Source organism: Jaculus jaculus, chromosome 9 (assembly GCF_020740685.1).
Source record: "Jaculus jaculus isolate mJacJac1 chromosome 9, mJacJac1.mat.Y.cur, whole genome shotgun sequence".
NCBI lineage: Eukaryota > Metazoa > Chordata > Mammalia > Rodentia > Dipodidae > Jaculus > Jaculus jaculus.
The window spans coordinates 119,201,682-119,224,967 of NC_059110.1; the positions used below are offsets into that span (position 1 = coordinate 119,201,682).

Below are 23,286 nucleotides of genomic sequence, written 5' to 3' on the forward strand. Positions count from 1 at the left end.
AGACAGAGAGAGAGAGAGAGAGAGAGAGAGAGAGAGAGAATGGGCACACCAGGACCTGTAGCCACTGCCAACAAACTCCAGATGCGTGTGCCACCTTGTGCATCTGGCTTATGTGGGTCCTGGGGTTAGGCTTTGCTAGACATGAGTTGCTTTCACGTCACTCATGGGTCATGTAAGGTTTCGTGGGCTGGACCACAGTGTACCCCTGCTGTGCACACAATGCAGGCGTTGGGTGAGGACACAGGCGTGTGCTGCGTGGGCCATTTAACCTCAGTTGGCAGGGGCATTGTGGGAGGTGGTGTCACAGGGCTCCACTCCCTGAGACAGGAGTATCAGGAGGAGTGGCCACGTCAGGGGCTGAGGGCTGAGATGCCACTGGCTCTCCAGACCCTGCTGTGCCACTCACTGGGGTCAGTCACTGGACGGCTCTTGGGGGGGGGGGCGCTTGTCTGGACAGTGGGATGGCGTGAGGGCACAGGGAATGCTGGGCAGAGGCCCCACGTGGCTGGGAGTGTATTCCGCATGAGCCTCACCAGCACAGAAGGGGAGGTGCACTAGGGTGATCTGTCGTCAGGGCAGCACCTGTGGGCGCTGTGGTACCTGTCTCCGCCATGCTCAGCGAGACCTCGTCCAGCTCGGAGGACATCAGGCTGCCCTTGCTCAGTCTTAAGTGATGCTGTTGCCCCATAGGAAAAACTTTTGTCCTGGAGCCTCGTTGAGCCTGTGCCTGTGGAAAGAGCTGCAGGAACAAATCAGTGAGGCCGCTACAGCTTGGGAATGGGCTGATGGCGGCCCTTTCTTCTCCAGAGGTTCATGTGATACTCTGTGGTCCCCTAGAGTGGTTGGGGGCTGATGCAATGCAGCAGAGCCTTTTTGGGGTGGGGTGGAGCCTAGTGAGAGCCCACTGGGATGTGCTCTCAGACAGAAGTTCTCCAGGGTCCGCTGAGTTCTGCTTAGCAATCCGGCCGTTCCCTGCTCTCCGCCTCCTGTACCTGCCCTGCCTGCACACGCCCCCACCGCTGCTGTCTCCTCACGGGGTGGTGCGGTCAAGGGCAGCCCTTGTCACCGAGCTTGTGCAGTACTGTCCAGATTTCCAGCCTCTGAAGCATTGAGATACCTAAACTCCCCCTTCGCACGTGCTCTGAGTCAGGTTCACACCATGGTGAGGCTAGCTGATTGATGTGATCAGACTGCTATTCAGTTTCAACTCACTACATTGTTCAAAGTGCAACATTATTACTAAAGTAACAGAAAAACATCTAGATGTAAGGATTATTTGGCTTTCAAAAATATTCAAGTTGGAGCCGGGCATGGTGGCGCACGCGTTTAATCCCAGCACTTGGTAGGCAGAGGTAGGAGGATCACCGTGAGTTTGAGGCCACCCTGAGACTCCATAGTGAATTCCAGGTCAGCCTGGGCTACAGCGAGATCCTACCTTGCAAAAACAAAACAAACAAACAAACAAAAAAATTCAAGTTGGAAAACATCGAGCCCTTACTCTAAGGACTTGGGTGTTCCTCTTCCCCCCTCCGGGCCTGAAGCTAAGTGTAAAGACCAGTGGCTGGTGTGCATAAACCTGGCTGGATTCTCTGTTCTGAACACTGTCCTGAGCATGCTGGCCATCCAGTGTCCCTGTGCTCCCAGCAAGATCCTCCTGTGTTCCCGTGCTCCCAGCAAGGCCCTCCCTTGTCCCCGTGCTCCCGGCTAGATCCTCCCGGGTCCCTGTGCTCTGCTGTGCTTTCCCCAGCATGATGATGCTTTTCCTTGAAACTGTCAGCTGAAATGAGCCCTTTCCTCCTGTCAGCTGCTTTCGGTCCTGTGTTTTGTCCCAGCAATGAGAAGGGAGCTAAGTGCCTCGGTCTTTGTCATCATATCATACAAGTGGGTCTTTGCAGTGCTGGTCACTGAACCAGGTCCTTACAGAGGCTAAGCATGCACTCTATCTCTGAGCCACACACCCAACCTGCAGGAGTGATTTTGATCCTGCATTTGTCATTTGTGACCAATAAAATTAACTGGGGATCATCAAATGTCAAATCATGCTGTTCTCCAATGTTAGTAACTCTTTCAGGTAGGGGAGGAGGCAGGGTCATGGCTTCATGGTTCAAGACGGTGGCTTCAGGTCAAGGGATGCCATCTGCCATGGCAGTGACCTAGCCCTGAACAGGACAGTTCCTTGGCCTTCTGTTTCTTCACAGGCTCCCACCCTGCAGAGCTGTCATCAAGAGTTACAGATGCGGCACACGTCAGTACAGGACTGTGGCCAGCCTGGGCTGACGCTCAGAGAATGTCGCTCCTCCCCTTCCAGAGCAGTTCAGACCTAAAGCCCACAGGTGGGGCCAGGCAAGGAGGGTGGCTACTGCGCTCAGAGGCTGAGGTGTCAGAAGTGCCCTGGGTGGGGAGGACGCCACCACCTGCCTGGAGCAGGTCTCGGAGCTCAGGAGTGGGTGGGCTGTGGGGGGGGCAGGGAGATGTAATCAAGAGGATGGGGCCGGGCCTCTCAGTGCTGGGGACAGGAACCCCCAAAAGAAAGATGAGAAAGCAAGGAGGAAGCTATGGTAGCAGTCGAATAGAATTGGAGGTGCTGGTGTAGGCTCTGGGGGATGGTCCCTGCAAATGTAGACGTTGATGTATGCCAACATCCGTCTCTCTGCCTATCCATCTATCACCCATGTACCTATCACCTATTGTATGTATATGCATGTGTTCCTGTAAACACAGCTGTATACCACATCTCTCTGTGTGTCATATCAGCCAATGCAGCTTAATACATGCATACATGCCCTTTCATTTTCTTGTTTTTTGGTTGGCCCAGAGGCTGTGCCAAAGAGAACTCCCAGCAGCCACATCTTTTTGTTTGTTTGTTTGCTTTTATTTTTTGAGACAGCTCAGGCTAACCTGGAACTCACTCTGCATAGTCCAAGCTGGCCTTGAACTCACTGGGATCCTCTTACCTCATCTCCACGGTGCTGGGATTATAAGCACAAGCCACCGTGCCTGTCTAGCACCCACAGCTTGTCATCTGAATTCTAGTTTTCATCAGTGATCAGGGGCTGAGGAGTGTGTACTGAAAATCAAGGATGGGCACAGGCAGGTACCAAAAGGATATAAAAACCAGACTAAATGTACACCCATTGGCCAAGTTACAGCCAATTTAAGCATCAGAAGATGGATAAGGGTAACGGAGTGTGACCCGGTGAATTAAGTGGGAGGAGAGCACACAGACAGAAGTAAACCAGCAAGAAAGCAGAGATCTGACGAGGAGTGGGTGCTGAAGCTGTTCCCATGGGCGCAGCTCAGAGATCTGATGAGGTGTGGGTGCTGAAGCTGTTCCCACGGGCGCAGCTCAGAATGCATGGCTGTTGTGACATCTAAAAACACACTGGCGCAAGACACTGAATCAACAAACTAAAGCAGGAACAAAGCTACGGCATGGAACCATCTCTGCAGATGTAGGAAATCCAACCCGATTTCATCATACTAAGCCAAAGACATCACAATGCCCAATGCACCAGGAGCGAGGGGTCGCAAGAAAAGATATGTGCAAAAACCCCAGCGGATGCCCCGGCAACAGTGAGAGGCTGAGCGTCAGGAAGAAGATGGGGCCGTGGTTCTCAGTGCTCTGCAGCACTGCGCTGGGGGCGCTGGCCAACATGATTGGCAGGAAAAAGATAGAAACGGAAAGGAAGAAGTTAGCTGCCTTTCTTCTTTGTGCAGAAGCCCATGGGGTCTCCAAATGAGCGATTCTTTTTTGTTTTGTTTTTGTTTTTAATTTTAGTGATTACAGAGAGAGAGAGAGAGAGAGACAGAGGGAATGAGAATGGGTGTGCCAGGGCCTTCAGCCACTGTAACTGAACTCCAAACACGTGCACCACCTTGTGCATCTGGCGTATGTTGGTTCTGGGGAATCGAACCTGAGTCCTTTGGTTTCATAGGCAAATGTCTTAACTGCTAAGTCATCTTTCTAGCCCTCCAAGTGAGCTATTCTAATGAAAAGGGGAGTTTAGCAACACAGCAAAATATAAGGTTAATATGTAAAAATGTTAATAAATATATGCCTATATATCAGAAACAAATAATTGGAAACTATTGATGGTAGCATCAAAAGGTGAGGACAGGTGGCTTAGCGGTTAAGTGCTTGCCTGTGAAGCCTAATGACCCTGGTTCAAGGCTTGATTCCCCAGTACCCAAGTAAGCCACATGCACAAGGTGGAGCATGCATTTAGAGTTCTTTTGCAGTGGCTGGAGGCCCTGATGTGCTCACTCTCTATCTCTCTCTGCTTCTTTCTCTTTGTGTCTGTCTGTCGTTCTCAAATAAATAAATAAAAATAAATAGATTTGTTTTTTAAAAAAAGGTGAGGAGGGGCTGGAGAAATGGCTTAGCGCTTGCCTGTGAAGCCTGAGGACTCTGGTTCGAGGCTCGATTCCCCAGGACCCACATTAGCCAGATGCACAAGGTGGCGTACGTGTCTGGAGTTCGTTTGCAGTGGCTGGAGACCCTAGCGCACCCATTCTCTCTCTCTCTCTGCCTCTTTCTCTCTCTGTCGCTCTCAAATAAATAAATAAAACAAAAAAATTTAAAAAAAAAAGGTGAGGAGTTACTTAGAGATACATCTGGCAGCTCACACGGGGACACATGGCTGAACAGAGAGAAGGTCCTAGGCACTGGAGACAGCTCAGAGGGCAAAAGCGCTTGCTGTGCAAGCTTGAGGACCCGAGCTCGGGCCCTCGGAAGTCTCACAGAGCTGGACTTGGCAGCACACGTCTGTAATCCCAGTGTGCCCATGGCGAGACACGAGGCAGGGATAGAATTTCTGAAAGCTCTGCGGTGGACGGTAAGGGCAACACCCCCGGTTGTCCTCTGACTTCTATGTGTGCGCTGTGCCATGTGCATATCTGTGCTCATAGACAGGAACACACACACACACACACACACACACACACACACACACACACAGATTTAAACAAAAAAGAAGTCCCAAATAAGTGGTAGGAAGGCACTGTGTTTCTTCCCTCATTGTAACAAATATTCACTTTTGTATCTGAAACAACAGAAGTACCTTCCCATGAAACCATTCTCAATGCAGAAGCGGAAGAATGACTTCGTAGCAGGGAAGGCTGGCTCTTCTCCCTGTGGTGGGCTCTGTGCAGGGGCCGCTGCCCAGGCCTCCTTGTGCCGAAGCCCCAGGCAAGCCCACAGAGACAGACTTTCTGCAAGAGAGCAGCCTGCGCGCCTCACGGGGGTCACGGAGGGACGGAGGAGACTGAAGGGGCGTGTGTGTGTGTGTGTGTGTGTGTGTGTGTGCACGTGTGTGTGATCGTTTTGCCCTAGAGTCATCACTGGATGTGTGGGACACTGCAAATGAGGCCTGAGCCTCTCTGGGACGTGATGGAGACAGCAGTGTCCAGTCACACTTTTCCTTGTGGTGCTGGGCTCCAAAGCCAGGTCCTCAAGCATGCTGGGCAAGAGCTCTGCCACTGGATGCCAGGCTGTGTTCTTCTTTTAAGTTTTATTTATTCGTGTGTGTGTGTGTGTGTGTGTGTGTGTGTGTGTGTGTGTGTGTGGTATGTGTGTCTGTGTACATACCACTTCGAGGAATCTTTGTCCCTCCCCTCTTTTTTTGAGGCAAGCCCAAAAGGCTGGCCTCTTTCTTTTTTTTTAAAGACAAGCCCAATGGACTGGCTTTTTTGTTTTTAATGCGACAGAGCAAGAGTGTGTGTGTGTATGTGTGTGTGTGTGTATGTGTGTGTGTGAGAGAGAGAGAGAGAGAGAGAGAGAGAGAATGAACTCCAGACGCACGCACCACCTTGTGCGCTTGTGTCGCCTTGTACAGGCTTACATGGGGCCTGGAGAGCCAAATATGGGTCCTTAGGCTTTGCAGGTAAGTCCATAATCACTAAGCCATCTCTCCAGCCCTGGCTTCTTTTTTTTTTTTGAGAGAAGAGTGAGAGTGAAAGCAAGCGATAGAGAGAGAGAGAATGAGAGAAAGAGAGAAAGAAACTGTCATGCCAACGCCTAGAGCCACTATAATAAAACTCCAGAGGCATCACCTTGTGTGTCTGGCTTACATGGGGTCTGGGGAGTTGAACATGGGTCCTTAGGCTTCATAGGCAAGTGCCTTAACTGCTAAGCTATCTCTCCAGGCCCTCTATCTGTTTTTTGAGGCAGGGTCTCTTGCCGCTGCAAAGGAAGTCAGACTAGACGGCCTGTGAGCTTCAGATTCTCCTGGCTCCACCTCCCACTGGCATAGGCACCTTGGGGTCACAGATGCATGTGCCACTTTGCATCCTGCTTTGGGTGTGTGCTGGAAAATTGGACTCAGGCCAGCAGGCTTTGCAAGCAAGCACCTTTATTGGCCAAGCGGTGTCCCAGCCCCTTTTCCAGGTTTTGATGGTTGTACTGTGGCTCTTTGAGAAAACACAGAAGAGCATTTGGAGATGACTGTGTGTCAGATTCACAACCTGCTCTCCAGTGCTTAAGAGAACAGTGTTTTCCATGGTACTTCATTTTCTTCTGTAAGTTTCAGATCATTTTAAAATTTTGAAAATGAAAACTATAAGAAGGTAACCATTCTCAATGTTATCTAGAACAACACTGTCCAATATGTTAAGCCATGGGCTGGAGGTTGTAGCTCAGTGGTAGAGTACTTACCTAGCAAGCTCAAAAGCCCTAGGTTCAATCTCCACCCAAAATAAACACAACAAAACAAAAACTGGGGCTGAGGAGGCAGCCCAGGTGGTAAAGTGCTTGTCTCGCAAGGATGAGTACTTAGGTTTGATACTCAGTACTGATGCTGAGCATAGTGGTCTGAACCTGTACTCCCAGCACTGGGTAGGCGGAGGCAGGAGGATCTTTAGGGCCTCACTGACCAGGCAGCCTACTTTACTTGGTGAGTTCCAGGCTTACTAAGAGACCCTGTCTCCGTCTCAGAAAGAGGTAGATGGCGTTCCTGAGAACAACACACATGTTTGTCCTCTGGCCTCCACACACATACCACACAAACGCACATGTACACACACATAAAAAGTTCCAAGTGGTGGGCTAGAGGGATGGTGTGGTGGTTAAGGTACTTGTCTGCAAAGCCTAAAGACCCACATTTGGCTTTCCAGGTCCCATGTAAGCCAGACGCACAGGGTGACACAAGTGTGCAAAAAGACATGTGTACAAGGTGGGACACGTGTCTGGAGTTCAATTGTAGTGGTTGGAGGTCCTGGCAAACCAATTTTCTCTGTCTTTCTCATAAAAAAATTCCAAATGGTGACTATTGAAATGTAAATTAATTAATTTGATTTTTGTTTTTTAGACAGGGTCCATGCTGGCCTGGAATTTAAGATCTTCCTACCTCAGCCTTCTTTCCCAAGTGCTGGGATGACAGGTAGCTGGGATCATGCTGGAGTTATCTGAATTTTAAAAATGAGAAATTCAGTTGCTCTCTCTTGGTCTCAGGGCTCCCGAAATTAGGATATGGCCCTATGTGGCTGTGGCTACCTTACTGTACCACATCACCCCCGAAGACTGGAGACCTGATGCTCTCACATGCATAAACTGTGGCTGCAGAATGTTACTAACCTTAGTTTTGGGAACCTGGAAGAGGGGCCCAGGATATCTCAGTAGTGTATGTAGGTTCTGGAACCTAAGGGTGCTAAGAAATTCCTAGTGGGAGTTGCTAGCTTTGGTGATTGCATGTCTGTGAGCTCCTCCCACGTGGACCATAAAACACCTGTACAAAGACTTCTGGTTAAGATGGAGGTGCAGGAACCACGCCAAAGCAGCCTAGGGAAGAAAAAGCCAAAAAAAAAAAAAAAAAAAAAAACCAAAAACCAGCAAAATACACTCTTCTACTAAAAAGTGAGGTGTATAAGAAATTACCAACTGCAGCAGAGAAGTAGGAGAGATGCAGTGTGTCTAAGCCCACATAGGCAGACAGAAGCAGCTCGACCAGCAGCGACACCAGGTCCGCGTGGCTCCAGCTGTAAGGCTCGGTTGAGCCGCAGTAAAAGCCAAATGAGGAGACTCTCCACTCAGACCGGAGCTCCTCGCAAACTCAAGGAACGTGAAGGGAGGACAGCATGGAAGAACAGAGGGGCAGCTCGTGAGGAAGACGATTGCGAGGACCAGCGGGAAAACATCAGCCACTATCCACAGCCTCCCCTCCCCCAGCGCCAGCAAGCTCCAGAGAGCTGGGGAAGGGAGCGCCCCTACACACACCTGGCACAGGTGATCAGAGCAGCGATCCCGTGACCCAGCCAGCCTGCCTGAGCCCACAGCACAGCAAAGAGGGACCCAGGCAGGAGCGCAGCATAACTGAGACCAAAGCCATCCCAAAATGTAACTGGGATTACACCAGGGAAGGGTCTCACATGGTCACAAGCTCACTTGGAACCCTCAACAGACCAGAAATCTTAGCCTTCTAGTTGACAGGATTAAGGGTGTGGGGTAACACACATCATAAGGACAGTGACTTTGTTAGAGGATCTGGTTATCATAATACTTACTCTTGCATAAATACTCTGCTGTTTTTCATTGAAAGTGTACACTGTTTAGTTAAATTTTAGAATCTGCCTGTATTTTGTTCCACTCAGCCTTCTTGAATACTCCCATAGCAGGCAAACCCAACATCTAGGGTCACTTTTGTAGTTTCTCTGACAGCCTTGAGAGCCACACCAACACCTTAAGCTCCTACCCTGAAGATATATAACCTCAGATTGATTGATACTCCTAATAATACTGCAGCTAACTAGAAAATCCAAGCATTAAATTAATCCAAGATGCAAAAATATATACATTACAACACAAGAAACACCAAAAATCAAGATAATATAAATCCATCACAAGTATTAATGCATCAGAAATGACCTCCAGTGAGAATGAGTTAGAGGAAATGCCTGAGAAAGATTTCAAAAGAATGATTATAAATATGCTCAAAGAAGTCAAAGAGGAAATCAAAGGAATCAAAGAAGACACAGGAAACCAACTTAATGAAATAAGGTCAATACAAGACATAAATAAGGAAATGGAAATAATAAAGAAAACCAGTCAGAATTACTAGCAATGAAGAACACAGTCAATGAAATAAAAAAAAACTCTGGGGCTGGAGAGATGGCTTAGCAGTTAAGGCATTTGTATGCAAAACCAAAGGATCCCAGTTCGCTTCCCCAGGACCCACATAAGCCAGATGCACAAGGGGACACATGCATCTGGAGTTCATTTGCAGTGGCTGGAAGCCCTGGTGTGCCTATTCTCTCTCTCTCAAATAAATAAATATATTTTAAAACTTAAAAAGTTATAAATAAATAAATAACTCTGTGGATAATATCACCAGTGGAATGGGTGAAGGAGAGGACAGAATATATAAACTACAAGACCAGGTGGCAGATCTAATACAGTCCAACAAAGAGAAAGACAAACTAATAGGATTATTCAACACAGACTTTCAAAGCCAGAAGGGCCTGGAATGATGTATTCCAGGTTCTGAAAGGTAACAACTGTCAGCCAAGGTTACCCTATCCTGCAAAGATATCCATTCAGATAGATGGAGAAATAAGGACATTCCACAACAAAAGCAGGCTAAAGGAATATTTGATAAAACCAGCTATACAGAAAATACTTGAAAGGATACTTCATGGTGAAGAGAAAGAAAAACATACATATAAGGACCCTGGAAAAAAACAAACCATACTCAAATACTAGTTAATACAAGAAAACAAAGGTAAAACTGGAAGAACTACAAAACAAGAAAAATGGCAAAAATAAATACATACCTTTCAATAGTATCTCTTAATATTAATGGCCTCAATGCCCCAACCAAAAGACATAGGTTTACAGACTGGGTTAAAAAAGCAGGATCCTTCAATTTGTTGCCTCCAAGAAACTCACCTTTCTACAAAGGATGGACACCATTTTAGGGTGAAAGGTTGGAAAATGGTGTTTCAAGCAAATGGGCCTAGAAAACAAGCAGGGGTTGCTATCCTAATATCTGACAAGGTAGACTTTAGTCCAACATTAGTTAGGAAAGATAAGGAAGGTCACTTTATATTGATTAAAGGTACACTCTAACAGGAGGACATTACAATCCTAAATATATATGCACCTAACATGGGGGCTCCCAACTTCAAACGCTATTAGAACTAAGGTCACAGATAACACCAAACACAGTGGTAGTGGGTGACTTCAGCACCCCACTCTCATCAATTGGCAAGTTATTATGGCAAAAAATAAACAGAGAGGCATTTGGATTAAATGACAGAAATTAAAAATTTCAGAATAACAGAAATTAAATAACAGAAATATACAGAACATTTCATCCAAATGTTGCAGAATACACATTCTTTTCAGCAGCATATGTAACATTCTCTAAAACAAACCATATATTAGGACATAAAACAAATCTTAACAAATACGGAGAAATTGAAATTCCCTTGCATTTTGTCTGATCACAATGGGATCAAACTACAAATCAATAGCAAGAAAAGCTATAGAGCATACACAAAATCATGGAAACTAAACAATACACTACTAAATGATGAATGGGTCAATGAAGAAATCAAGAAGGAAATCAAAAATTCATAGAGTCAAATGATAATGAGAACACAACATACCAAAACCTTTGGAACACAATGAAGGCAGTCCTAAAAGGGAAACTTATAGCTTTAAGTGCCTATATTAAGAAATTAGAGGGCTGGAGATATGGCTTAGTGGTTATAAGGTGTTTGCCTGCAAAGCCTAAGGACCCTAGTTCGATTCCCCAGGACCCATGTAAGCCAGATGCACAAGGAGGTGCATCTGTCGAGTTCATTTGCAGTGGCTGGAGGCCCTGGAGTACTCATTCTCTCACTCTCTCTCTGCTTGCAAATAAATAAATAAGTAAATAAAATTAAAAAAGAAATTCAAAAGGTCACAAGTAAACAACTTAATGCTTCACCTTAAAGCCTTGGAAAAAGAAAACACAAGGCAAGCCAAAAATTAGTAGATGGAAGAAATAATAAAGATTAGGTCAGAAATTAATGAAATAGAACCCCCCCAAAAATCCAAAGAATCAATGAAACATTGAGTTAGTTCTTTGAAAGGATAAACAAGATTGATAAACTGTTAGCAAATCTGGCCAAAAGAAAGAAGATACACAAATTAATAAAATTAGAGATGAAAAAGGCGCCATCACAACATATACCAAAGACATTTAAAAAATCATAGGGACTTACTACAAAAACGTATACTCCACTAAGTTTGAAAATCTGAAAGAAATGGATGATTTTCTTGATTTATATGACTTACCTAAATTAAATCAAGATGAGATTAACCACTTAAATAGACCTATAACAAGTATGGAGATCCAAGTGGTTATCAAAAATCTCCCAACTAAAAAACGTCCAGGCCCAGATGGATTCACCAATGAATTTTACCAGACCTTCGTGGAAGAACTAACACAAATGCCTCTTAAATTTTTCCATAAAATAGAAAAAGAAAGAATCCTACCAAACTCCTTCTACAAAGCCAGCATCATCCTGATACCAAAGCCAGGTAAAGATAGAAAAAGAAAAAAAAAAAAAAAAAAAAAAGAAAGAACATTACAGACCAATCTCCCTCATGAACATAGATGCAAAAATTCTCAATAAAATATTGGCAAACAGAATACGAGAATATATCAGAAAGATCATGCATCCCGACCAAATGGGTTTTATCCCAGAGATTCAGGGATGGTTCAACATATGCAAATCAATAAATGTAATACATTATATAAATGGACTGAAGAACAAAAATCAAATGATCATCTCATTAGATGCAGAAAAAGCATTTGACAAAATCCAACATCCCTTCATGATAAAAGTCCCACAGAGACTGGGAATAGAAGGATCATGTATCAATATAATAAAGTGTATTTATGACAAGCCTACAGCCAACATAATACTAAGTGGAGAGAAAGTTGAAAATCAGGAACAAGACAAAGGTGTCCACTGTCCCCATTTTTATTTAATATAGTTCTGGAAGTCTTAGCCATAGCAATAAGGCAAAAGACACAAATAAAAGGGATATAAATTGGAAAGGAAGGGGTCAAGTTATCATTATTTGCAGATGACATGATTCTATAAATAAGGGACCCTAAAAAACTCTACCAGCAAACTGTTGGAGCTGTTAAACACCTATAGCCATGTAGCAGGATACAAAGTAAACACACAGAAATCAGTAGCCTTCCTATATGCTAACAACAAATACACAGAGGATGAAATCAGAGAATTACTCCCATTCACAATTGCATAAAAAAAATAAAGTACCTTGGAATAAACCTAACCAAGGAAGTAAAGGATCTCTACAACGAAAACTTGGAAACACCCAAGCGAGAAATCCCTTGTTCTTGGATCAGAAGAATCAATATTATGAAAATGGCAATCTTACCAAAAGCATCTACACATTTAATGCAATCTCCATCAAAATTCCAATGGTATTCTTCATACAAATAGAAAAAACAATCCAAAAATTCATTTGGAAGCATAAAAACCATGAATATCTAAAACAATTTTGAGCAACAAAAATAAGGCTGGTGGTATCACCATACCTGATTTTAACCTATACTACAGACCCATAGTAATAAAAACAGCGTGGTACTGGCACAAAAGCAGACATGTAGATCAATGGAACAGAATAGAAGACCCTGATGTAAGCCCGGGTAGCTATAGCCACCTGATATTGGACAAAAATGCCAAAAATATTCATTGGAGAAAAGACAGCCCCTTCTGCAAATGGTGCTGGGAAAACTGAATATGTATCTGTAGAAGGATGAAAATAGGTCCTTATCTCTCTCCATGTACAAGAATTAAATCCAAATGGATCAAAGACCTTAATATCAGACCTGAAAGTCTGAAACTGTTAGAGGGAAAAGTAGGGGAAACCCTTCAACATATTGGTCTTGGCAAAGACTTTCTGAATAAAACCCCAATTGCTCAGGCAATAAAACTACAGATTAATTGCTGGGACCTAATGAAATTACAAGTATTTTGTATGGCAAAAGACAGTGTGAATAGAGCAAAGAGGCAACCTACAGAATGGGAGAAAATCTTTGCCAGCTATACATCTGATAGAGGATTAATATCTAGGATATACAAAGAACTCAAAAATTAAATAATAAGAAATCAAACCACCCAATTAAAAAATGGGCTATGGAACTAAATAGAGAGTTCTCAAAGGAAGAAACACAGATGGCATATAAACATCTAAAAAAGTGTTTGACATCCCTAGTCATCAGGGAAATGCAGATTAAAAACTACGTTGAGATTCCACCTCACTCTTGTCAGATTGGCTACCATCATGAAAACAAATAACATAACTCCTGGTGAGGATGTGGAAAAATAGGAACCCTTCTCTACTGTTGGTGGGGATGCAATCTGGTCCAGCCATTGTGGAAATCAGTGTGGAGGCTCCTGAGACAGATGAAAATAGATCTACGATATGACCCAGCTGTAGCACTCCTAGGCATATATCCTAAGGACTCGTCTCACTACCTTAGAGATACTTGCTCAACTATGTTTATTGCCACTCTATTCACAATAGCTAGGAAAAGAAACCAGCCGAGATGTCCCTCAACTGATGAGTGGATAATGAAGATATGGCACATTTACACAATGGAGTTCTACTCAGCAGTGAAGAAAAATGAAGTTATGAAATTTGCAGGAAAATGGATGGATCTGGAAAGGATTAAACTAAGTGAGGTAAAAGCCAAATGTCGCATGTTCTCTCTCATATGTGGATCCTAGCTACAGATGATTGGACTTCCGTGTGAGTAGGAAGAAAACTCAATAGCAAAGGCCAGTAAACTGGAAAGGAGATATAAAAGGAATAGAAAGGGAGGGAGGGGGGACCTAATAGGATGGTGTTGTATATATGTAAGTAGAAGAACAGATTAATGGGGGTGAAAAGGCCCAAGTGAGGTCAGGGGTAAAGATTGAATAAAGGAAAGGTAGAGGGAGGGCTAATCAAAATCTAAAAGGATAGAAATAAGTCATATGGAAACCTACTTTTTTGGACAATGGAACAGACAGGAGCCATAGATTGTTACTAGGAAATTTTCAGTGCCAGGGATGGATACCTTCCAGTGAGATGTTGGCCAGGGAGGTCCCTGATGCCCCCCAAACATTACAGGTCATTGCTAAGGCTCTTGGTTTCCCACCAGGAATAGGTGGTAAGAACCTATTGTTGAAGAATCCACATACTTGGGCTGTAAGGCCACTGAGGAACTCTGCTGGGACTGAGATGATAACCTCCTCCATGTAGACCAGCTGATAGAAAGCTGGAAAAAGCCATGCTGCATGCAGTTCAATGGGTGAGAGAGAAATTACCAGTGAAGATACTCAATAGTGGACACTATATGCCTTAAATTTAGCCAGCCAGGCCAAATGAGCCAACAGGTACAATAGTGGCATATCTGTCATTGGGGAAACCAACCACCCTCTAATTTGACTGGAGGCCCACTCCCTGATACTGAAAACCTATAACATGGGTAGTCATGAGCCCTAGGGGTGTAAAGTCTGCTGGTGTCTGGCTAAATGTATATACTATGCCCACCGAACTGCCCAGCAAGCACTTCTCTTAACGTTCATACTTACATATTAATGCTACTCTCATTTTTGGATAAAGAACATTCTTTTTTCAGATGGCAGTGACCTTGGGATGACTCAGAAGGTATCATGGTGCTGAGAAGAAGTGACAGAGGAGTGCTCAGCACTGAAATATCTCAACCACACTTTCCATGGCTCAGGGTCTATTGCTGAAGAGGTGGGGGAAAGAACGTAAGAGCCAAAGGAAGGATAGGACTCCTTACAACGTGCTCCTCCAGACACAAAATGGCCTGGATATCCATGACCTCACAGTGCCTGACACTACCTACACAAGACCATCAGAACAGGAGGAAAAGATCATGACATCAAAATAAAAGAGAGTGATTGAGAACGGGAGGGGATATGATGGAGAGTGGAGTTTCAAATGGGAAAGTGGGGGGAGGGAGGGAACTACCATGAGATGTTGTTTCCAGTTATGGAAGCTGTCAATAACAAAATATTTTTAAAAAATTAAAAGAAAAAACCACCGTTACAAAGCAGAATCATTGAGGGTTACTCACCATGCTGCCTTCTGGTGGCTCCGCAGCTGCTGGGCCTCTTTGTTCATACGTTTCTGAGTCTTCCTGGGGTGGCTCAGAGGGGCCCGCCTCGAAAGCCCCAGCCTCGACGGCCCCTTCATGCAGGTATGCTGCAGGGGCCGCCTCCTCTGCGGTCATTTCCCAGGTGCTGACGTCGGAGAAGGTGAGTTCACCGGAGATGGTCATTCTCTCAGAGAGGTCCCCGTCCACATACATGTAGGTGTAGCTGTCGTCCTCCATTTCATCCTGCTCGAAGGACTCTAGTTCTTCCCCAGCCTCCTTGAAGGACTTGCTTTCTGTCTCAGGTGCAGCGTCCAACATAGATTCCACTCCCTCTTCATGCTTGACATCCCTGATGGAATCACTTTTCTCTTCTGGGGCGACCTCCCCAGAGGATTCAATTTTCCCCTCAGGTGTGGCATCCAAGGTGGCGTCTTTTTCCCCTCGTGGTACTTCCTCAGAGCCCACCGTTGCCTCTTCAAACTCGCCTTTACCGTCACCATCTCCTTCAGTTGTGAGGTCCCCTTCAGGACCCTCGGTGGAACCCACCTTGTCACTTTCCTGGCCACTGATCTCCAACGGTAACGCCTGTAATAGAGAGGCCCCCCCCCCAAAAAAAATAAAAATCATGCGCGTTGTCAGGGTTCATAGCGTACTAACTCTGATTTTGCCTGCTTCCCTCCACTCCTGATGTTGTGGAGAGTTAACGGGGAGACAACGCTATTCTGACTCTCCCCAAAAGCCCCACCCTGTGCTGAGCAGTCCCTGTCCTGTCTTACAAATGCCCCAGAGTCCAAGCTGGAAAGAATATGTGCTAAGAGTACAAATCCTTGAAGCTCTGTGTTTACTGCACCCCAGCACAGCTGTGTCTGCCTTGCGGTTAGACATCTTGCAAAACCAGACAATGGGTGAACGTGCTTCCCGCATTGTGTAGCCTTAGAAACTTAAAGCCCACGATAATGTGAAGAAGTCAGGGTGATGTCAAACTGTCTGTCACATGGCCTATAAAAACTCCGAGCCAGGCTGGAGAATGGCTAAGCGGTTAGGGCACTTGCCTGCAAAGCCTAATGACCCTGGTTTGATTCCCCAGCACCCATGCAAAGCCAGATGTGCAAAGTGGAGTGTGCATCTGAAATATGTTTGCAGTGGCTAGAGGCCCTGGCATGCCTGTATTCTCTTTCTCTCTGCTCTGTCTCTTTCTGTCTGCAAATAAATAAAGTATAAAAACAACACCTCTGAGCCATCATTGCTCAGTCCTCCGGCTTTGCCACTTATTCCCCTGCAGCGATGTCGACATGAATAAACCTTTTGACTCTCCACTCTGTCTCTGGTGCCCGTTCTGGGTGCGCATAACCCTGAGAGAATACAGTTACTGTTTTCATTTATCTAGTCTCTGTTTTCCATGGACAGGTTCCTTACAGGAATGACTCCTGAAAACTCAAGGCATCCAAGAGTTGAATATACAGGTTTGGCATTTGTGACTGAGGAACTATCCTTTAGAATGAGGTGAGAAGAAAAACAATGAGTTTCTCTGAGCCTGAACTGAGTGTGTTCCAGTGCAAAGAATTGTGACATGGACCAAGGAAAATCCTGACTCCATTTACCTCCTAGCAAATAGGAGCCCAGATCAGCTCCCTCCCAGCCCTCCAAGGACTTTACCTCAGGGCCTGCAGCAAGCTCCTCCTCCCATTCCTCAGAAGCTGGCTGGCCTGCAGCTTGCTCCCTCTCTTCTTCAGAAGCTGGCTGGCCTGCAGCATCCTCCCTCTCTTCCTCAGAAGCTGGCTGGCCTTCAGGGCGAGACCTGCTTTCAGAGACAGTAGGAGCGGCTGCATCACTTTGGGTGCTCTGTGCCCTGCTGTTTGCTGGTGTGTCCTGGTCTTCCCGGCTGCTGCCAGTCAGGACTTTCCCAGCACTATTCATACTTGCCAGGGGCCACAAGTCATGAGAATGAGTGGAAAATACAGTTATCGTGTCATTAAAGGAGCAGAGCGTGAGATCACCTAACAAAGCCATCTTAGCCATTCTGTCTCTAGGACAAAGCTGGGGACAAGAAGTAGAAGGCCAAGCTGGGCGAGGTGGCACACGCTTTTAATCCTAGCACTCGGGAGACAAAGGTAGGAGGATCGCCATGAGTTCGAGGCCACCCTGAGATTACAGAGTGAATTCCAGGTCAACCTGGGCTATAGAGAGACACTGTCTCAAAAGCAAATAAAATAAATAAAATAAAAAAGAATAAAAATTGCAAGCAAAGCTAACTTTTTTAAAAAACCAATTAACACAGACGTGTTTCACAGATAGTGAAAAAAACTTTTATGACTTTCCCTCTTCCCGCGTTTAAGGAGCATCTGTGTTCTTTCAGACATCATGGTATACCTATTCCCCTGTGGTGTAACCTGGACAGCTTCCCGTGCCAGTACATATAGATTCAATGTTGTTCCTTTTACTATGAAACAAGACAGAATTGCGTGGGGCAAAGCGAATTGTTTAAATCTGCCTTCTCTCCTTTCACACAAAGCCTAACAGCAGAGGGCTGGCTGTGGCATTTTCAGGTCGCTTCTCCGGGTGGGTGCACACTAAGTGCTGGGGGTGCGCCTGCCCCCACGCCTAAAGCCGGTGACAGGGAATGCACTCCTGCAGCACGGACGTGCAGGGCTGGGCTGGTCCTTGTCACAGCCAGTATGCCCTTCACAAGGTGGGGCAGCATCTCATGGATTCGTGCATTGCTCTGCAGACTGGACAGCCAAGCATGGCGTTGCCATGGTGACTGCAGGGTGCAGGAGTCCGGAGTCTTTGAGAGAAGCTGCAAGCAGGAAAGGGAGGGTAGGAAAGGACAAAGGGCAGGAGGTAAAGACGAGAGGAGGGCCGTGGGGGGAGAGGTGGTCCCGAGGATAAGAAAGGCTTTGAAAGTGAGGGTGGGACAAGGGACGGAATAAGGAAGGAGCACAGAAGCGAAGGCCACGGTGCTAGGGAAGGGACAGGTCACCTGGGCTCAGAGGGCCAAGAGCGCGCCCGCTGCGGGTTCTAAGACCCGCTAGCCCACTCCACCCGGCTTACCCGCCAGCTTGGTCCTCCTGCTCCGCCATCTCTGGTTGCTAGGCGACGCCGTCAACATCCGGCGAAGCCCTGGCCACGCGCTTCCAAGAGGGCTGGGGACCCGGGCGCGGGGCGCACTGCTATGGCGACGCACTCGCAGAAACGCACCATCTAGACACGCCCAGGAATAAATAAATAAATCGCATGTTTAATATGCCTGCTCCGTCGTGGTGCCCGAGTGAGTCTGCCCCTCCCGGGCTGTTTCCCGAGGATGACAACAGTGTCAACGTGTTCCCAGAGGCGCACCTGCACCTCTAGCGTCCGGGATGCTCCCGGGCCCCGGGGGAGGGGCTGTGGCCTTCAGGGTGAGCGGTGCCGGGGACCCCCGTGCCTGGCTCCGGATCTTCCATGTCCAGCCTCTGGGCACGCAGGCACCTTGTCCCCCCACTCGTCCCCCCGGGTCCTGCGAGGACTCCTTAGCAGAGGAGGGAGCTCCGGGGGCCTTGGATGGATTTTGGTCCTTCGTAGCCCCACGTTTGAAAAACACACTGATGCGCACGCGGGAGATGGAGTCTCTCGCGGGGACCGGTGTAGTGGGGAGGCCGGGGGACAGCACCCGGGGGCTCCCGGGCCGGGGCGGGGCGGGGCCGGAGAGGGGAGGGGGCCGGGCTTCGGCGAGTCTCCGCCCCACCGCGCCTCGCTGGCGGCGGCGGCGACGGTGGCGGCGGCGGCGGCGGCTCCCGGAGCCGGCGCGAGTCCGGCCCCCGCGGCGGGACCCGGTGGGTATCGGGGTCCGGCTGGGGCTGTGGGGACCCCTCGGGCCCCTCGGGCGGCGCGTGGCCCCGTTCGGATGGGGACGCTCGGGGCGCGGGCCTGCTGCCCGGGAGGAACCGGAGGGACCGGGCGCGGGGCGGGGGCGGTGCGGAAAGACCCGGATCTCCTCGGGGACGCTCCTGGGGCACCCCGGGCTGGGAGTGGGCCCCGGCTCGAGGAGACGCGGTCCCCGCCCGTCTGCAGCTGCAGGTCGGGGCACTTGCAGTCTTTGTCTGCCGGGATGAGCTCCGCATGCGAACGGGAACTTGCGGGGTCCCGGCCAGGCCCACGCGGCCCCATCGGGGCGCCTGGCGCTCGGGACGCGCACGCTAGCCTGCGGGGCATGGTCTCGGCTGCGGAAGAGCCACATGTCAGGGTCCTCTTTCCTTTTAGCCTGGGGTCTTCTGAGAGAGAGAGAGAGAGTGGGGGGGGGGGGAAGGGAGAGAGAGGGAGGGAGGGAGGGAAGAGAAAAAAAGTGCAATTTAAGATTGCTAAAAATAACCCCAGGAGCGCTGCCAGAACTCGGTAAAAGCTGAAATCCTGTTATTCCCACACTCGGAAGTTGGTATCATATGTTGGCCACGATCTAGTTCAGATTTGGTTCAGAAATAGAAGAATAGGATGTAGTGACGTCTCTTTGCTCCGGTAAAGTTTGTTTCGCGGCCTCTGTCAAGTTCCGTGTTGGAAGCTGGGCTCGTGGGCTCCTGTGACTAGATCCTGAGGGTCTCCTTGCTTTCTTACCGGAAGGCATGCCGTTCTTTAATCTGGAAAGAAAGGGGATGAGGCTCTCTGAAATGTCTGCTCTCGGCCTTTAATCCCAGCACTCGGGAGGCAGAGGTAGGAGGATCGCCATGAGTTCGAGGCCATCCTGAGAATACATAGTGAATTCCAGCTCAGCCTGGGCTAGCGTGAGACCCTACCTCAAAAAAACTAAAAACAACAACAAAAACTAAGAAATAGCTGGTCTCATGGGGGCATATTCTAACACCTGGGGGTTGGAGAGCTCCTATCTCCATTTTACCAACTGACCAAAGGACTTAAAATCTGTGCGCAAGGTTTAAAAATAACTTGTTAGAAACCTCGACTGGGAAACTGATAGTGACAAATAAGCTGTCACAGTGCTGGGGCTCAATTCCAGGGCCACTCAGGTAAAGCTGGACAGGCATTTCTTTGCAGCTGCAGGAGAGACCCTAGCATGTATGTGTGTGTGTGTCTGTGTGCACATAAAAGTAATAATAAAGTGATCTAGCATTCAGAAATCACTTCCAAGGTCTTTCCCAGCTGTTTGTATCTGAAGGTTCTTGTGGGCTGTGTATTTGCTGTGTTTTCTGCAACTCAGTTTTTAAAAAGTTTTATATATATATATATATATATATACACACATACACATATGTATATATATACATATATAATAACAGGATATATTCTTTTTTTAAAAAATTATTTATTTATTTATTTATTTATTTGAGAGCGACAGACACAGAGAGAAAGAAAGATAGAGGGAGAGAGAGAGAATGGGCGCGCCAGGGCTTCCAGCCACTGCAAACGAACTCCAGACGCGTGCGCCCCCTTGTGCATCTGGCTAACGTGGGACCTGGGGAGCCGAGCCTCGAACCGGGGTCCTTAGGCTTCACAGGCAAGCGCTTAACCGCTAAGCCATCTCTCCAGCCCCAGGATATATTCTTTATGTGTGAGAGAGGGGGAGAGAGAGTTGGTGGTCCAGGACCTCCAGCCACTACAGTCGAACTCCAGATGTGTGCGCCCCTTTGTGCACAAGTACGGATTGTGAGCTTGAGCTCCAGTGTCACTGTGCGCCTGGCTACATGGGACCTGGAGAGTTGAACATGAGTCTTTAGGCTTCGCAGGCAAGAGCCTCAACTACTAAGCCATCTCTCCAGCCCAACAGGATATATTATTAAACTCCCCTAGCCCCGTTCCCGCTACCTTGCTACCTTAGGGGAACTCTTTTTCTTTTGTTTGCATGGTTTTGGTAGCTGGGTCTCAGAATACAGCTAATGAAGTTCTAACCCAGAGAAACTTTGACTCCTCTAGCAGTTATGCTGACTGCATTGGTGGCTCTTGGGCTCCTACGTGGATTTTCTAAATGCACACAGCACATCTGCGAGCGGGACTGGGCCTCACCCCCACTTCATGTGGGGACATGACACGTGACGTCTTTCCCTGTTATGAAGCTAGAGTGACCCAGCATGGCCCAGGCACAGTTTGTCCCAGCTCCAAAACACCTTGTTTTCCTCCTGTCACTGGCCTCACGTCTGAACGAACGAATGCTGCGGTGGTTGATAAGGTGCATGGGAGCAGGGTGCCACTGGGAACCGCGAGCTGCAGGATCTGCTCACTCGTCTGTGAGCAGCACCCTTGGCTTCAGCACGGGTCTTGGTGAGGGGCCTTTGCACGGGCAAAACCCCCCTGCTACTGTGCTGGTGCCTCGGCCCCCAGTTGTAAAAGATTTTTATGTACTTGTGTGCGTGTGTACAGGTGTGCCAGGCCTCTTGTGTGCGTGTGTACAGGTGTGCCAGGCCTCTTGTATGCGTGTGTACAGGTGTGCCAGACCTCTTGTCACTGCAAATGAGTGCCCGGTGCACCGCTTTTTGCGTCTGGCTCATGGGCGTGGCTTGAGAATTGAACCCAGGCTGGCAGGTTTTACAAGCGAGCACTTCTCACCACGGAGCCATCTTCCTGGCACCTTGCCTTGCAGCTTTGAATGGCAAAGTGCCGTGGCAACAGCATGACCTTCAAGCTGGGTGTGCTAGTTCATGACTGCACTCCCAGTACTTGAGAAGCTGAGGCAGGAGGATTTCCATGAGTTCCAGGTCAGCCTGAGCTATACAGTGAGATCCTGTCTCAAAAACAAAACAAAACAACAACAACAAAAAAATCAAGATCAACAACAACAAAAACAATCAAATCAAACCAAGAGCCCGCATGGCCTCCAGAGGTAGACCCTGGATTCAGGTACAGCTGCTGCCAGTCTTTGTGATTCTCCTGTGCCCTAGTTTCCCATCTGTAAAATGTCAATGCTACCACTTACATCCAAGGCTTGCTACAAGGTTATGAGAAGCCACAAGGGCCAGGCATATAGTAAACTTATTTTTCTGTTTATTTTAAAAGAAAAAATTTAAATTTATTTGACAGAGGGGGCTGGGAGAGAGGCGGGGAGGGAGAATGGGCACGCCAGGGCTTCTTCCCACTGCAAATGAGCTCCAGACACATGCACCACTTTGTGCATCTGGCTTTACATGGGTACTAGGGAATCAAACCCCAGGCTCTTAGGCTTTATGAAAAAGTGCCTTTAACTGCTGAACCATTTCTCCAGCCCTTTTTGTTTATTAATTAATTTATTATTTTTGGTTTTCAAGTTAGGGTCTCACTCTAGCCCAGGCTGACCTGAAATCACTATGTAATCTCAGGGTGGCCTTGAACTCACAGTGATCCTCCTACCTCTGCCTTCTGAGTGCTGGGATTAAAGGCATGAGTTACCACACCTGTCCAATTTTTTTTTCAGTAATTTTATTGGGGCTGGAGAGATTGCTTAGCGCTTAGGGCATTTGCCTGCAAAGCCTAAGGACTCAGGTTCGATTCCCCAGTACCCAAATAAAGCCAGATGCACCTTGGTGTGCCCATTCTTTCTCTCTATCTGCCCCTTACTCTGTCTCCTACTCTCTCAAATAAATAAAGAAAAAACTGATTTTATTGGGTTGGAGAGATGGCTTAGTGGTTTAGTTGCTTGCCTGTGAAGCCTAAGGACCCAGGTTCAATTTCCTAGAGCCCACATAAGCCAGATGTACATGGTGGCACATATGTCTGGAGTTCATTTGCAGTGGCTAAAGGTCCTGGCATACCAATTCTTTCTCTCGCTCTCCCTTCCCCTCTCTCTAATAAATAAAAAAATTTAAAAACCTTATTTATTTGCAAGGAGAGAGAGAGGAGGAGCGAAAAGAGAGACAGATAGAATGCACTTTGTGCCTCTGACTTGACTTGGATACTGCGGAATCAAACCGGGTTGTTAGGCCTTGCTGGTGAGTGCCTCAATCACTGAGCCATCTCCCCAGCCCTCATTTTGTTCTTTTTAATTTTTTTAAAAATACTAGGCAGGAGAGATGGCTAAATGGTTAAGGTGCTTGCCTGAGAAGTCTAAGGACCTAGGTTCGATTCCCCAGAACCCACATAAGCCAGATACACAAGGTGGGGCATGTGTCTGGAGTTCATTTTCAATGGCTAGAGGCCCTGGTGTGCCCGTTCTCTATCTCTTTCTATCTGTCTCGCTCTTTCGCAAATAAATAAATAAATAATTTAA

General features: G+C 47.3%; 2 protein-coding genes across 7 annotated transcripts in view; one reads left to right on the forward strand and one right to left on the reverse strand.

Moving 5' to 3' along the window:
• The window catches only part of Ccdc40 (coiled-coil domain containing 40), a 63,184-nt gene extending 44,976 nt beyond the window's left edge, over positions 1 to 18,208 (reverse strand). The window contains exons 1-4 of the mRNA XM_045159564.1: positions 18,180 to 18,208; positions 16,785 to 16,926; positions 15,108 to 15,713; positions 601 to 739 (exon numbers count right to left, since the gene is read on the reverse strand). Of these exons, the coding sequence (XP_045015499.1) occupies positions 601 to 739; positions 15,108 to 15,713; positions 16,785 to 16,926; positions 18,180 to 18,208 (916 nt within the window). The remainder of the gene's footprint in view (positions 1 to 600; positions 740 to 15,107; positions 15,714 to 16,784; positions 16,927 to 18,179) is intronic.
• Positions 18,209 to 18,885: 677 nt separating this feature from the next.
• The window catches only part of Tbc1d16 (TBC1 domain family member 16), a 137,059-nt gene continuing 132,658 nt past the window's right edge, over positions 18,886 to 23,286 (forward strand). For 2 of the 6 annotated variants that reach the window (XM_045157960.1, XM_045157961.1), the window contains exon 1: positions 18,912 to 18,937. The gene's annotated coding sequence lies outside the window, so the exon portion shown is untranslated. Of the gene's footprint in view, positions 18,938 to 23,286 lie in introns of all 6 variants that reach the window. The other 4 variants (XM_045157962.1, XM_045157963.1, XM_045157964.1 and 1 more) reach the window with 3 other exon arrangements.